Source organism: Thunnus albacares, chromosome 15 (genome assembly GCF_914725855.1).
Source record: "Thunnus albacares chromosome 15, fThuAlb1.1, whole genome shotgun sequence".
NCBI classification, from domain to species: Eukaryota; Metazoa; Chordata; class Actinopteri; order Scombriformes; family Scombridae; genus Thunnus; species Thunnus albacares.
Window position 1 is genome coordinate 13780661 of NC_058120.1, and position 15409 is coordinate 13796069.

Here is a 15409-nt window from a genome sequence, read left to right on the forward strand (position 1 = left end):
GGCGAGGTGCTTGCTGCCTGTCACCTCACTGCATAGTCTAAACCTCCCCTGTTTTATGTTGGAAGTATGATTATTTCCTTGATTAGCCTCCACATAGCCTGCTGCAGAATGGGAGGATGGAGAGATACAAAATGTAAAAACATTAATTTTGAGATGATGAGGACAAAGTTGAAACAGAGACAGCATCACTAGTGACTAATTTTTCATTTGAAGATATTAATAGTCCTGCAGTTTCCTAGGAAAAAACCCCATGCAACACAAAGACAAGTATTTATACGAGAGCTTTCCAGACATCAGACAGCTATTTGTATCCATCATACAAACTGCAGTATTTTGCATCCCCTTCCCTGCACATGATTTATGTGCCATTTTGCACCGCAGCACTCTGATTTCCATGATGTTATCAGTTCTCAGATTAGCTTGAGTTATTGTGTGTGTTTCTGTGTGTGTGTTTCTGTGTGTGTGTGTGTGTGTGTGTGTGTGTGTGTGTGTGGTCTTGACCAGAAAGTTGATTTCATTTCGACACTCTGAGCTGCTTTGGTTTTTAACATCATTAGGTATTTCTACTTATGCTTCGTGGGCATTTTTGTTGGCAGATCTTTATTCTTGATAAATTGCCCAGATTATTATTTCCTATTATAAATCACTTTGCTGTTTTTATGATATACGATATCATAAAAACATCCTATACAAGCAGTATAGGAGGACTATACTGCTTGTGAGACAGTATTTTCTCCTTTTTCTAATACAAAGATCAAAGCACAGACCTGCAAAAAAAAAAAAAGAAAATCTAAAAAATAAAGCTCAAACCTTTACTGTGCTGACATGCTTATGTTGACGCTTGTTAGACCACAGACATCATCTGGTATCAGAGGTGCTGCCACACCTGCAAGGTCACAAGGAAAGGCCTAACAACTCCATAAGGTATTCCCAATACACAAACAGAAGATTACATGCGCATCCACACACACAGAACTCCAAACCCCACTTTTAAATAATACAGCATGTGTGGGCTCGTGAACTGGGCACCCAGGGGAGACCCAGAGCAGAAGTGTGTCAAGCTGAAATATGTGTTAAGTTATTCACCCCCAGAACAAACCACATAGGGAGGGAGGGACGGAGGGAGGAAGGGAGGGAGGTGGAAGATGCTAACCCAAATGTAGTCCCTGGGCTCTGTGCAAATATGGGGAGCGATGGGCAGCAGAAAGCACTGGGAGGTCATCCATTTTTCATGAGATGCAATGGCAGCAAAGCAAACATCCTTTTTCAAGAGCAGGAAACCAGTGAAGAATCTAAAGTGCAGAATCATTTTCAAGGACACCATCGTTGCATTGTGAATGTTTGTGCTTCAAACTGCCCACCATGCATCCTTGCAGTGTCGGCCAGAACATTATAAAAACACACAACGTGAACCAAAACGGTCTGTTTTACTGGAGTTTTAATTAGCAAAATATTCAATAATTTATGTTTCATCAATAATTCCTGAGAGATTTATTATTGAGTGAGCGTTTTTGAGAAATGTGGTGTTTTACAGAGGGAGAGAAAGGGTGTGGCAGGACAACAGCACTGGGTGGGAACGGTTACTTATAAAATCAGCAGCAGCTGTCAGAAGAATCCGACTAGTTGATTGATGAGGAGGGGATGCCTCACATCAAGGTGAAAAGTCTTTGTGGTGATCATCAAGGTTGTATTATGACCTGTAAGTTCATTTTGAGATGAGTTGATCCTTCCCAAATTCAAATACCAAATGCATGTCCAGATCATGTCAAAAGACTTGACATCACTGATAGAAAATTATTTTTCTCAATCATTTCAGTTCTCCATGTCCTTTGTGTCATGCTCACTTCACTCGTTTGCCTTTCCTTCTTCCACTCCTTATGGCACCCTGTGAAACCTTCCAACCTGCGAGCTGCACTTTGTCTGCCTGGAACACAAAACAACAGCAAAAACAGACACAATTACAGCCTCATATCCTGGGCACTGATGTGGAGGGTCTGATGAAATATCCTGTACCCATTAATTTTCCCCAGGGGGTGTAGGAGACTGGAAGCACTGGACCAGCCACTGATTAAATGCTCATAATAGAGGCCATTCATCTCCCCTTGAAACTTGAATGTTTCAACATGCAACACCACCCAGTGCTACGCTCCCCCACCGCTCTCTGTATAAATGTTGATATTCTGTATCATAAAGACAGAAAAAGCTGATAATATTTCATTTTGATATCTTTTTAAAATGGGCACGATCTCTTAGTGAGCTTCCACGATTTGATCAGTGACTTTATTGTCACCACTGTGACAAAACTGAGCCACAATAATCATCATAAACAGTCATGCATGAGGTCGTATAGAACAAGAAGAAAATTCATACTAATAACTGTTTAATATCCTGATTTTCTTATCTTTAGCTGCCTTGGCATTAAAAAGATGACCGTCTGATCAGATATTTTGTCTTAAACTCATTTTCACACATTACTCATTACTATCTCTCAATCTGCCAATTAAGAGAATCCTTCACAGCTTCTTTTTCTGGCCTGGATGAACAATTAGATAACACTAACAACACTTCTTTCATTGTAATCCCCCTGGAAACACATAATGTAATGCCATCACCAGAAACATGCACTATACAACCAAAATAGATCAGCCGTGATAGACACACACTGTTGGTACAGTATAGACTACTCAGGCCCAAGGTATAATCATCATAAATTAACACGGCCTAATTACATTTCACCTGCCAAGCTCCATATGGTCCCCAATTTTGAACAAAATAATTAGGTGACTGCATCCCAATTAAACAATTATCCAATGAAACCTCTGTAAAACAATTACCTGATCATATCCGTGCAATGATATGACAATGCTTAGCAGTGTAACGTTCAGGCTAATGCACAAGCATTACTTTACAAGGAAGTGGTCAAATCTGGCATTATAAAATTGACAAATGAATAATAACTGTGTGCATTCTGTAGTATTTCTTGCACATTTTACTTTGTATTTTTACAGATTTACAACTGGTTCATGTCCCTTGAAATACTGCCTTCATATTTAGAAAATGACATCATTGTAGGCGGAGATGTTCGAAGCATTGATGTTTATGCTAGAGGACAGGAGAGGGGGGTGGGGGGGGATGGGGGGTGTAGAAGGGTAGTAAAGTGGGCACCTGCTGGGTTGTGATGAAGCAAAATCCTCAGGGATCAAAAATGAGATCATCCGAAGAGGAGACGGTGACAAGCTTCTTAACTGGAACAATAGTGACCCCTACTGAGCAGTCTGGCCTTTACTGTTACACCACAGCTTCAATGTACCGTATGTGCTGTATGATGAGAGGGACTTACCTGTTTGCCATCTCTGCTGTCTGCTTTTTGCTTAGTAGTGACCAGACTGTAGGAATATGGCTGATTTAGAACAAGAGAAGGCTTCTTATCTGTGAATGAGCAGAAACACAAGAATAAAAAAAAACATTGTCAGCACCACTCTCCGTTGAAATGTCATAAGTTACAATGTTAGCACTCAGCACTGGGGAAAAAAACAATCATATAAATGGGTGTCCACTGATCTGAGACTATTCTTTTAATTTTATGCAACATTGCTCCACTATTATGTCTTTAACCCTTGTCCCAGTGACAAGGTTGGGGCATCAGTGTGGGGCAATAGGCCGTAGATCCCTGAGGCCCAGTGGTGATCAGTACAGCCCGGCAGATGGAGGGAAGTCTGCTTGAAGTGGTAGACAGTAAACCCCCCACAGAAAGCGTGGAAGGAGGGAGAGGGCGTTGTTTTACAGATGAGTGACTGCAGCAAGGTTAAGGGAACCAATCTCTGACAGTTCACTTCCTCCTCAGTGTCCTTCTCCTAGCAGCCAAGACCCCCCACCTTGGGTACACGTACCTGCATCCTACACCCTGCAGGGGACAGCAGCACCTCTGACATACAATTATGTCTGGCCAAAACAAACACAAATTATTCATCCTCAGCCCATTTGCTGGCAATGACATAAATGGCTTTTTTTCAATTAGAATATTGCTAATGACCATGTTCAATGTTTGTAGGGGCTCTAAATGTCAGCTAGGCAAATGGTTGCACACATTTGAGTATCTGTGAGGAGTGCTGTACACTGTACGGCTGTATATATGTAGTACTAGTTTGTTTATTTGCATATACTAAAAATATCCCCCCAAAAATCACCTGATTTGATAGCTGCTCCAGGCTCTGTGACAGCTAAGAGACTACAGGAAGCTCTATGGGTTTCCAGGCCCTGTTTCCACCAGCTGCCCATTTTGTAATGATCTGAGGCGCTCTGGACACAGGCTTCATCCATCTTTGATTGTGCTTTGAGGGAGCTTTCATGGTTAGTGTCACAAGGAGCGGAGCTGGTCTGTGTGTTGCAAGATGCCCTGGAGGCAGGGATCGGAAGCTGCATGGAGCTGCACACAGGGGTGAGGAGGGAGCTTCCTGGCTCACTCATCCCTGCTGAGGCCCCTGAGCTACAGTCTGTACTCTCTTCTATCTGAAGGCTCTGGTGAAGGTCAGACAGTAGATCCTGAGTGGTTTCAAACAGGGCACAGGAAGTTAGGCTCTCAAATTGGTCCACTACATCGTGGAATCCTTGAGTGAAGCATCCCCCTGCTTCCTCTAGCTGACGATGCTCACATGCTTCCTGGACACATACAGTGAAAATTATTAGACATTAAGAGCTCTGTTTGGAAAACAGGTACTATAACAATCAACCTACAGTATGTACTGTTCAGGTAAAGAGAGATATTGTCTACCTGATGATGTTCCTTTTCCAGGAAACAGTCAGATGTGGCTGCCCCACTAAAGCTTAAAATCTGAGGAGGGATGCAATCTGATTGGTCGTCTTGGTTGAGTGACACTCCAGAGCTCCATAGAGTGCTGACATTTGGGAGACCATGAACATTTTCTTCAGACACACCTTTACAACAGGCCATTTTCTCTGCAGATATAAGTTCATACAGCGGTGTAAACATTCAGTAGACCAAAATTTATCCTGAGATATCTGTGTCACTCAAGCTGAATGTACCTGTGTACCGTATTCAGGTGAGAGGAAACTGTGACTCTCCACCTGGGGCTCAAAGACGGAAGGTACTGGAGGTAGTGTGAATGGTGTGTAATGAAAATGCAACTCAACACTTACCCTCTCCTGAGAGCATCAGCTCAACCAGACTGTCTTTGTTCAAGTTGCTGAGGGAATTAAGGTCTGTGGTGCCATCTAGTGTCACTATTGGCTCAGGGCAATCTATCAAGACATCCGATGATGATGGGGCTCTGCTCTCTTCTTCTTCTCCTTCTTCTTCCTCTTCCTCCTCCCTGCTTTGGTTCTCTCCATCAGTGAGGAGAGACGAGATCCTCTGCAGAGTCAAGGTACTCTGATACACGTAAGGACGGTCCTGTCTCAACAGAGGCAATGAGGAGGCCGAGGTGAAGGAGGAGACGGACTCAGAGCTCAGATCGTCTACAAGTGGGGACTCGGAGGAAGAAATGTACTCTGGTGTCTCAGATTGCTGCTGAGACAAGAACACATGTAAAGGTTAGGGATTGTTTTTTTAATAAAATCACATATTGTATAAATCATCCATTAGCAGGGACACTGAATCTGTATACATTATCAATGACAGGTTGTTCCTCTTCTGGTTCATCTGCTTGTGCTGTGTACTCTGTTCCACCAGCCATGTCTACCGGGGATGGGCTGGGCGTGAGACGACGCAGAGCCTGGGTTGACAGAAACATCTCTCTGCTTTTTAATTTTCTCTCTGTGCGCTCTGGCCACACTACCTCACTGGAATAAAGAGAGACATAGAGAAATTATTTGCTGGGATCTCTAGGGCAACACATTTTAATGCATTTTAACATTCTTCAACTCTTTTATCCCCATGCAATCTTCTACAAATTCAGTACCTTATCTTGGGATGTAGTTCTCTCACTTCCATCACAGCCTTTCTGACTAGTTTGACAAGTTCCTCTGAGGACACTGAGTTCACTTTCTGAGCCTGATACAGTTTGGCGGATAGCGGACAGGGTGGCCTCCCTGCTGAACAGTCTGTTGAAATAAATTCTCATTGTGAAATATAATGCACTTTGTTCTGTCCTTATGTCATTTAATATTCTCTGCCTTACCTTTCTCTATAAGTAGCAACTGTGAGCCTGCAGTCTCAATCCTACCATTGTCTCCTTCACCCTGATAAAAATGTTTAACAAAAAAAGTATTTTCTAAGCTGTGCATCTCTGGTATATACAGTATGTTTTGCTGTGTGTGTGTGTTACAAGAGATTCACCCACATTATATCCTTCAGGAATGTACTTTAAAGCCTCTGCAAACAGACCAAATCCTTCACACGCCTGGAGGAAGTGCACGACCATGTCATCACTTTCTGTGTGGCTTCTCTTCAGCAGAGCCCAGGCATCAGAGACACAACTGTCAGAAACATGCAAAAAAGCCAGTTAATCAAATTTAACTTAATAATATTAGGTAATCAAACACATAGTATGAGTAGGAAGCCATTAAGCGTGCCAGAATCTACCTGTTTTGAAGTAGCACATCTGCACAGAGCTTGGCATCCTCGGCACTCTCCATTGCAGGCGTGGTCCAGTTGAGGTACCTTAACGCTAACTGAGGCTGCTTCCTCGCCAGCAGGCAGTGGATGATGCAACGATGCTGCCAGGAGAGCCAGGGGACAGCAGCCCTGGGGCTCAGCAGCAGCTCCATGGAGGCCTAGGTAGGGTGTAACATAACATACGATAACTTCATACGGTTATTTTGAATGGCATTTAAGATGTTGTCTCCTAACATACATAAATATGAGAAGAAATGTAAAGTACATGCACAAAAAGACAGGGCATCTGCTAATTTCTTATTATCCATGAAAGCAGTATACCAAGCAAGAGAGAGAATGAGCTGTCAAGAAAAAAAAATTATTACATTAATCATATTCACTACTCGAGTGGCCCATTAGTGTCACCTGCAGACTATTATAGCTGCTTCAACAGGGACACTAATGTGATCAACAGGATGGTTAACTGGTCCTTGAAGCTCACTATTTCACAGTCAGTGTGCACATGTTCTTCATCAATGTAAGTTTTATAATTGGTCACCTGTCTGATGCCTAATAGCTGTTTTGCCTCTTGGCTGTCTTATACCTTGACGTGTCCATGATCAAGCATCCACAGGGCCCTAATTTGTTGGGAAAAGCTGGAAGGAATTGTGAAGGCATGGCAGAAAGCTTGTAGGAGGTCATCTTTGCACTGCAGGAAATTCGCCATGTCCAGAATGAAATACATGAGCTGTGACATATGTAGATTAAGGATTATTTAATCTGTATCAAATATACTGTATATCTAGGATAAATCAGAATAGGAGACAAAAGGACAAACAGTTTGCTGTACACAGAAAGCTTTGTACAAGCTGTACTTAAATGGATACAATTGCCTGGACTGACATGTGGTCGATATGAGGCACCAGCACAAGCTTCAGCAGGGCCTGCAGATTAGGAGGAGGGTAGAACTGATCTGTGCAGTCCTCAGAAGTCCAAAAACAGCCATGCTGTTTGTTCAGCTGAGTCACCATACCCTGGATGAAAGAGCTCCATCTTTCCACTCCTACCTCCTCCCATCTGGTCAAATGTAAAAAATAAAATTAAAAAAGGACATTCAGAGAGGAAATAAAGAGAGACTTAGAGAAATTGGAAGAATGACTTACCCAAGTGTCTCAAGACAAGCTTTTCGATGGCTGTGATCCATTTCCTTCCACATCTGAGAGATGCGTTTCACCTCGTGAGCCTCTGGCAGCAAAAGCAGAGAACAGACAAACATTTAGAGGCATGATAACAGTTCATCATGCCAATATAATGGTGTGAGATGATATCTGTACCAGGGTATTTGGGCAAGAGCCCCATGATGCCCCACCACTGAACCAGCCGTCCCAGCCAGATGTGTTGCCTCAGAGCCCTGTGCGCTCGATTCCAACAGCCACGTCTGACTTCTGAGGAGCCATATGTATCCCTGCACACCACACACGGGACCCCCACACCTAAATGACAGAGATATACAAGTTCTAGTTAGGATTACAACTGCAAACCATCATGTTGTTCTAGATGTATGCTGTGTGTGTTCTCAAGTGTGTTACCATGCCAGAGGTGGGCTGAACTGAAATGTCTCCTCGCCCACTGGGCCAGGGTGAGCAGGTTCCCCAGTCTCTGGAGCAGCATGTGCACCCTGGTGAAAGAACTTTTATCCAGAAACATCCACAGTCCCTGACAGCGACTGAAGCCTGCGTGAATAAACAATACACAAGAGATACTAATATCCCACTTGTGCACTTGAAATTACAGTATAATTCCCATTTCAATTGATGTCACTGATTAAGTGAGATGCACTTACATAGGGTTAATAACTCTTTTTTGGCAAACTCTGACGTCCTCTGTACCCAGCAGCTGAAAGTCGGAAGGATTTCCTCTCCGCTGATGTCACCTTATTGGAGATTAAATGTCGAATCAAACAACGTACCTTTGAGTATTTAAGTTTTTACAGAATACAAATGTTCCTGATCTACCTTCAGCTGTAAGCTTCCGTAGCCAGCGGATGATGGCTCTGATGTTGTTGCTGGCCAACGCCTCGGACCACTGGCTTTCCAGCATGATGCTTGAGCCTCTATCCTCGGGTCATGGGGTCAACACCAAGACAAGCTCATATGTGTGAACCAGGTACCATTACTGAAAATATATATATATATTACAATACAAGACTATTTCCTATTTCCACATTTATACTGTACGTATACTATACATGTATACTAACATGACACCTTCACACAGTGTATACTAAAGGTGTTTCAACCATAGCTAATGTAATGATCTTAGGGTATTTCAATGAGTAGTTAAATAACTTGTGCACTTAAGCCTGGAAAACCATTCTCAGTCATGTTTCCTTAATTAGATCAATAGATCATGCAAGAACAGACTAACGCATGATGGTGGTAGTAATTATTTTGAGGCGCCTCCATACAAAGGAATCAAAAGATTTGTTGTCTTCTCAATACTTACTTGAGACAGTGGTCTAGTTGTCAAGTAGCTCAGTTAAACTTCACTCTTGGTCCATGCTGCATGTTCTGTCTCTCCCGTGGATTTACTGGCTGGACCCAGCGGCTACAGTAACGTTCTCTTCTTACACAAGCTACTTTGGTACATGTTAATCCACTAATCTCACTCTCAGTTAACATTTCATTGGCTGATTTGCAGCGCGGCAAGTATTTCTATGCGTGTGTGTTTGTGTGTGTTTGCGAGAGGAAACAGAATAGGTGTGATCAGCAGGGGTGAGATAATACCAGAAGGTGCAGAGGTTGAGAAGGAACTATTTAAATCATGGAAGGCAGAAAACTGTTGCTGAGCTTGAATCTTTCATATATGTGGCACTTTTGGTCAGAACGGGTTTTGTCATCAGTTGGCAAAAGACAAAAACACATGCTGTAACAACATTGACTGGGACATAGCCAAAACCACCAAAGTCTGGAAGGTTTCCACCAGTAGTAGTGTTTTTCTTCTATATTTGTTTCAGTGAGTATTTACCATTAGTTTGCCCTTCATGACTTAGACTTTAGATTGTAATCATAAAAAGCACTAAAAGGCAGCATGTTTGCTTGAATATAAGTTCATTTTATGTATTTATGTATCAAAAAAAAAGTCTTAATCAAACTGTGTACTATAATAATAATGTCGTAGATAATATAACATCACTTTTCAGAAAGTATACCATGATGTGTAGGCTCTTTGATTGCTTTTACTTTTGACTCAGTGAAAAAGACACACGCACACAAACACACACATAGACACAATGGCCATCAGCCATTACTTTCACAGCACTGGGACAGGTCAGATTTGCGTAGGTGGCAGAAGGTAGGTCCAAATCCCTCGTGGGGCCCAGGGCTGATTAATGGTTAAAGGGGATTAGAAGAAGGGTCAGGACTTGGCTACGAGTCTTACACTGATGCTGCTGCGGCTGCCTTCATACTATCTGTGTCACTACGACTACTCGCCTTTCTTAAGGACTAAATCTGAGCATGTCAGCAAGAAAACAAAGGGAAAATGGCAGGAGAGTGAGATCAAACTTGCCAGGTAAATGCTGACCAGGTTAAGGTAGGTTCAGTGGACTTGTTCTTTCACTGGGTCAGCTTTTTCCTTTACTCTGTCTGAGCAGATATTCTAGACACTGCATTTTAAAGGAAGTTATTGTGTTTTTTCTACACCAAATTATAGATCTGATCTTGCTGATCTTTTCTCAATTTGTCTCAGATGTAGATTTTTTCCTGCTCTTGTAGAACAGCTGATGACACTTCATTGCATTTTGTCCTGATAGTGTTTTCCATTGCAAGACACTGTTCAGCAAGTAATGTGAGGATGTGTTCTTTTTTATATATTCTCAGGGTTGTAGTCTCACAGAGTTGCCAGCACCAACAGTGTAACCATAATGCAGTGTCCACAAAATATCAATCACAACTACCTGGCTAAGCTGCTTATAAGAGGACATTCAGAGAACTGCACAACCAATCCCCCTCCTCTTGGTCCCCCACACCCCCTGCATAGCCTGTTCCTCTCCCCTGCTTTACCTGTATCCCACCCTTAATCCCCCACTGGACTTAAAGGAAAAACACAGAGAAGAGATATAGGATGGCGGTCTTGAGAGTGAAGTTCACCAAGACCAAGAGGGACAAGCTGGCCCAGGTACTATGGATCCTCAACTGGATCTCAGTGGTGACAGGGGCCATCCTGTTCAGCCTGGGGCTCTTCCTCAAGGTGGAGATCAACAAGCGAGAAGAGCTGATGGCCGAGAGGGACATCCAGTACGTGCCCAACATGCTGATAGCTGTGGGCCTCATCGCCTGTGCCATCAACTTCCTGGGGGGCAAGATCTGCTACGACTGCGTGGACACCACCAAGTTCTTGCGTTGGAAGTTGATCATGCTGCCCTACATTATATTCACCTTCTTTTTCACCTTCTGCGTGCTGGTGGGAGCTCTGATGTGTTACACCATGCGCGGGGAGCTAGATGAGTCACTGAACCTGGGGCTTACAGAGGCCATGAGGTTCTATAAGGACACGGACACACCGGGACGATGCTTCCTGAAGCGTACTGTGGACATGTTGCAGATAGAGTTCCAGTGCTGTGGCAACAACGGTTATAAAGACTGGTTTCAAATACAGTGGATCAGCAGCCGCTACCTAGATATGTCCCAAAAAGATGTGATGGAGTAAGTACAAAGCGCAGGACAAAAACACTGATGTCTTATCTAATACACACAAGACGGCCCTGAAACTCCTTCTTTTTCTCTCCTTCTCTAGCCGATTGAGGAGTAACGTGGAGGGGAAGTACCTGATGGACGGTGTCCCCTTCAGCTGCTGTAACATCAACTCCCCGCGGCCCTGCATCCAGCGGCAGATAACCAACAACTCCGCTCACTTCAACTATGAACACCAGACGGAAGAGCTGAACCTGTGGATGAAAGGGTGTCGCCAGGCGCTACTGGAGTATTATACCCACATCGTGCAGTCCATTGGCCTCACAGTCCTCATCACCTGGCTGTTTGAGGTCAGGAAATACAAGTTGTTAACAGAAGGTCCCCAATATTGAAGTTGAAGTTGAGAGTTTATATTTTCTTTGGTCAAATTACTCCAACAGTTAAAGAAATATAGGCTACTGTGATTTTTTTACTGACAATACTGGAGGACATGATCAGTGTCACCTGTCTTTGCATTAACATGGCTATTACACGTTCACTTCACATGCTTGCAGTACTAATCCTTGAGTAAATCTCTGCTGTCATATTATCTCTGGGTCATCCATGCAGCACTTGGAGCAGACGCTCCTGTAGTCTTACCTGTACTCCTTAACTTTGTGTTATTTTCCCAAATATATCTGTCAAAAAAGATGCACATACTGTTTGTCACAAACATTATAAAATACAGATACAAAAATACACCACAACATATGGAGGAATAATATTACTCAACTTATTTGACCTTTTGTAATATGGTTTGCATTCATGTCTTTGTGTGATCCTGTCACTGATATGAGTCTGTGTGTCTTGTTTTAGCTGTCGGTGTTGACGGGGGTTCGTTACCTCCAGACCTCCTTGGAAAACGTGCTGAGACAGGGCGACCCCAACTCTGAGTCTGATGGCTGGCTGCTGGAGAACAGCTTCATGGAAACTGCCCGCACCAACCTGAACATCATCAAGAGCCTCGGCAAGAACAACCAGATAGACACGGCCAACAATGGAGACCCCAACATTAACGTTCCTTCCACTTCCAAAGCGCACTATGGGCCAGACAACGTGCCACCCAAGCAAATACCTGTAGCCAGCTGACCCTTCTCAGGCCTCTGTGAACAACAACACTAAAAGGCCAGAAAGGGTTTTCAGTGTTAACCCAGGCTACTTTATGAAAGTTGTTGGACATTACATTCATGGATTTTTATCTGTATGAGTTTGGTCAAGAGCTAAAACTGAGAAAAAGCTTCAGAGGAGTTAGTTTGTGTGTGAGGAAAATGAAATATTTTGTTGCAATTCTGTGAATGACGGGGTACATCTTTTCTGAAGCGCAGATAATGCCTTTTAACAACCACAAGTTACATAACATAAATCATAAATCACCATAAATATACATTTTCTGGACATCTGCGCACATCTGTACTGTAATGTAATGTATGATTGTTATCTTGTTGCCTGTTACAGTGTATCGTGCTGCAACAGGTGTCCAAAACAGTGTCATACACCTGTCAGTTTAAACACTGGAGTCAAAATGAACTTGAAATGTAGCTTAAAATATATTATTGCTTGATGAAGACAAATTAGTGATGTGGGTCTGAAGTTGAAGCACCCATACTTTGCTTTTGGACTGATTTAGCCTCAACGCATGATAGGAAATGCAGTCAAAACAAATTAAAATTATTCTATCGAGAGTTTGTAGAAAATATAAATCACATTTCACGCATCAAGGCACATAGGAATTTGGCTTCAAGTTAAATAGGCCTTATAAAGCCTGCAAGAACATTAGTTTTTTTGCAACATTTTTGTAACATTTTTTTGGTCATTTCTGTGCATTCTTTGCTTGATTTAAATCAACAGCAAATGTGAAATTTACCAAAAAATACAGCTTCAAATACCTGAGCAAATATAGGTTTTGCTGAGAGTAGAAAACAATGTGATAAATACTCTATGCTCATGCTTTCACATTAGTTAAAAGCACTCGCATAGACAGAAATCCATGAGTAACAGATAGATCTTCTAGAAGCCATCACAATAATAAAATAAATCTAATGTGCCTCAGCAATGCCACCATGGTCTACTGATCTAATGAAAACACCTCAGTCATCTCTGCTGGAATGAGCTACCAAAAGCGTGACAATAAAACTTATGGGCTGGTTATGGCTGGGTTTTATTGTTTGTCATTATTTTGGGAGGTTTACAGACCGGCACACTGCAAACTAGGCTATTATGGTTGTTTTAATGTAATTCGTTTTAATGACAAAGCCTTCAAAATGTCGGCTTGTGGCAAGTCAAAGGAACTGTCTGCTCTCTCTGCCTTTATTTTCAGAAATTATAGAGCACATGGCAACTGAGATGGAATATTATGGCTTCAGCAGGTGGAAAAAATGTCACTTGGATAAGTTGGATACTTGGAAGTTTCTGAATTAAAGCTTGTTTTAAGTTAATTAAGCTGCAGTTCTGTCTTTTGCATTTTAATGTGTTATGTGTGTTATAAACATGCAATTTATTGTACGCTTCTGGAAGAACAGAATTCTGCCTATCTGTCCCTCATCTGGAGATCTCACATGACTGACAAAACAATATTAACCGGTAAGCTAGCATGCCCATCAGTACAATCAAATCATTGCTGCTTGCTGTAATCATTTCTGCTTTTCACATTGGCCATTTAGAGATCCTTTTATGATGTGCTTCTGATGTAAGTGATGGAGAACAAAATCCATAGTCCTCTTTCTCTCCAACAATATATTCCAAAGTTCAGCTGCAGCTAATAAGAGGCCTCAGCAGTGTGAGTTACACTATTAGAGCTGATATCTTCCAAAGTTCGCCTGTTTTTAAGTACAAAATCTCTTCTTTATATTTCCAGGTTTTTTTTGTTGTTGTTTTTAGGGGTTTTTTGCTGAGCTACAGTGGAGGGATAGTAACAAAGAGTGAATTTGTACTAAAAAAACTAACTTTGGAAGATGCTCACTTGTCCTGATTAACTCATTTTAACCTTAGGAAGGGATCTTTTAATGGTCAGTATGAAGAGAAGGAATGATCTCAGCAAGCAAAACCGGTTTCAAGATACATGAGCACCTGCATATTGGTTTAAAACAGACATGAACAATTGTGAACCTATCCTTTAATGACAAAAATGGACCATTGTTCGTTTATTCTTTAGGTGGGCAACACAAGAGGCAATTTGATCACTTCCTTTTAAACTGATGCTTTACGCTCTATGTGCTCTATGCTTTAAGATATTAGAAATTGCAAAGTATTACACTCAAATTAATTAAGGGGACAAGAACAGTTTGTCTGCAGATAGGCTAGTGTCTTTATTTCCACAGCCTGGAAGTCATGTAGTACTGTCAAACAACACAAAAAGGAAGAAATGATATATTCACACATAATTTCCTGAAAAGGCTGAGCAATAATGAATGGAGTAACTGAAAAAAGATAACATATTACCTTAGATTTTGTCAATAAAATTTACATTTCTTTCTTAAATATAATATTGACATAGTTTTTTTTCTTAAATTCAATTTAAGAGTGAGTTTAGTGAGTAAACACCAAATGGTGAAATGTGATTAATAATCTGTTGGACAGTGGTCCCCTCAAAAGGTTTTACTCACTACAAACATGCAGTAAACACCGGATATGTTTGACCTAATATGTTTAGAGTTTTTTTTGTAAAAGGGCATCTCACAGTATTATTTGTGGTATAAATTCATATAATTCACTCATTGGTTCTGGTGCTCAGTGAGGGAAAAAAAAAGGCTGAAATTTTCAACCAAAAACAAAAGAAATACTTTAAATGTGCCAAAATGGCTACTTATCATTAACTGCATCTAGATTAGGAAATCATGGAAGCAGGGTACAGTATACTGCTCTCAGAATACTGGATTTGTTTCAATACAACTTTGAAAATAATGTATATTCTATAAATGTTTTATCCATTATATATGTGTGTGTATATATATATATACATACATATATGAGGAAAGGTGATAATAAGATATGGCCCTGTAATTTGGACCATCTATATAATTAATGGGGAAAAAGCAAAAAATGGTCTCTGGCCATCCCAAAAAACTTCCAAATGAATGTACCCTCCACAACAGCAGAAATCAACAATTATAACTTATGACAAATA

At 41.6% G+C, this 15409-nt stretch overlaps 2 protein-coding genes across 3 annotated transcripts; one reads left to right on the forward strand and one right to left on the reverse strand.

Annotated features, from left to right (window-relative positions):
• Nucleotides 1-1410: 1410 nt before the first annotated feature.
• On the reverse strand, nt 1411-9408 carry LOC122997773 (protein ELYS-like). Its single transcript, XM_044373974.1, has 18 exons — nt 9059-9408; nt 8569-8728; nt 8397-8486; nt 8143-8286; nt 7888-8046; nt 7717-7798; nt 7441-7630; nt 7158-7301; nt 6542-6732; nt 6300-6435; nt 6138-6198; nt 5919-6060; nt 5625-5799; nt 5158-5524; nt 4772-4956; nt 4188-4659; nt 3341-3429; nt 1411-1924 (listed from the first exon to the last, which is right to left on the reverse strand). Exons 2-18 carry the CDS (start codon nt 8651-8653, stop codon nt 1841-1843), a joined length of 2796 nt encoding a protein of 931 aa, XP_044229909.1. The 5' UTR covers nt 8654-8728; nt 9059-9408; the 3' UTR covers nt 1411-1840.
• Nucleotides 9409-9733: 325 nt separating this feature from the next.
• Nucleotides 9734-15015, forward strand: LOC122998132 (photoreceptor outer segment membrane glycoprotein 2-like). 2 transcript variants are annotated; one of them, XM_044374773.1, is made up of 4 exons: nt 9734-10147; nt 10435-11259; nt 11351-11597; nt 12103-15015. In XM_044374773.1, the coding sequence occupies exons 2-4, from the start codon at nt 10679-10681 to the stop codon at nt 12373-12375; spliced, it is 1101 nt and encodes a 366-aa protein (XP_044230708.1). In that variant the 5' UTR covers nt 9734-10147; nt 10435-10678; the 3' UTR covers nt 12376-15015. The 2 variants fall into 2 exon arrangements, with proteins under 2 accessions (XP_044230708.1, XP_044230709.1); XM_044374774.1 differs by having other exon boundaries at nt 9734-10126.
• The last annotated feature ends 394 nt before the right edge of the window (nt 15016-15409 follow it).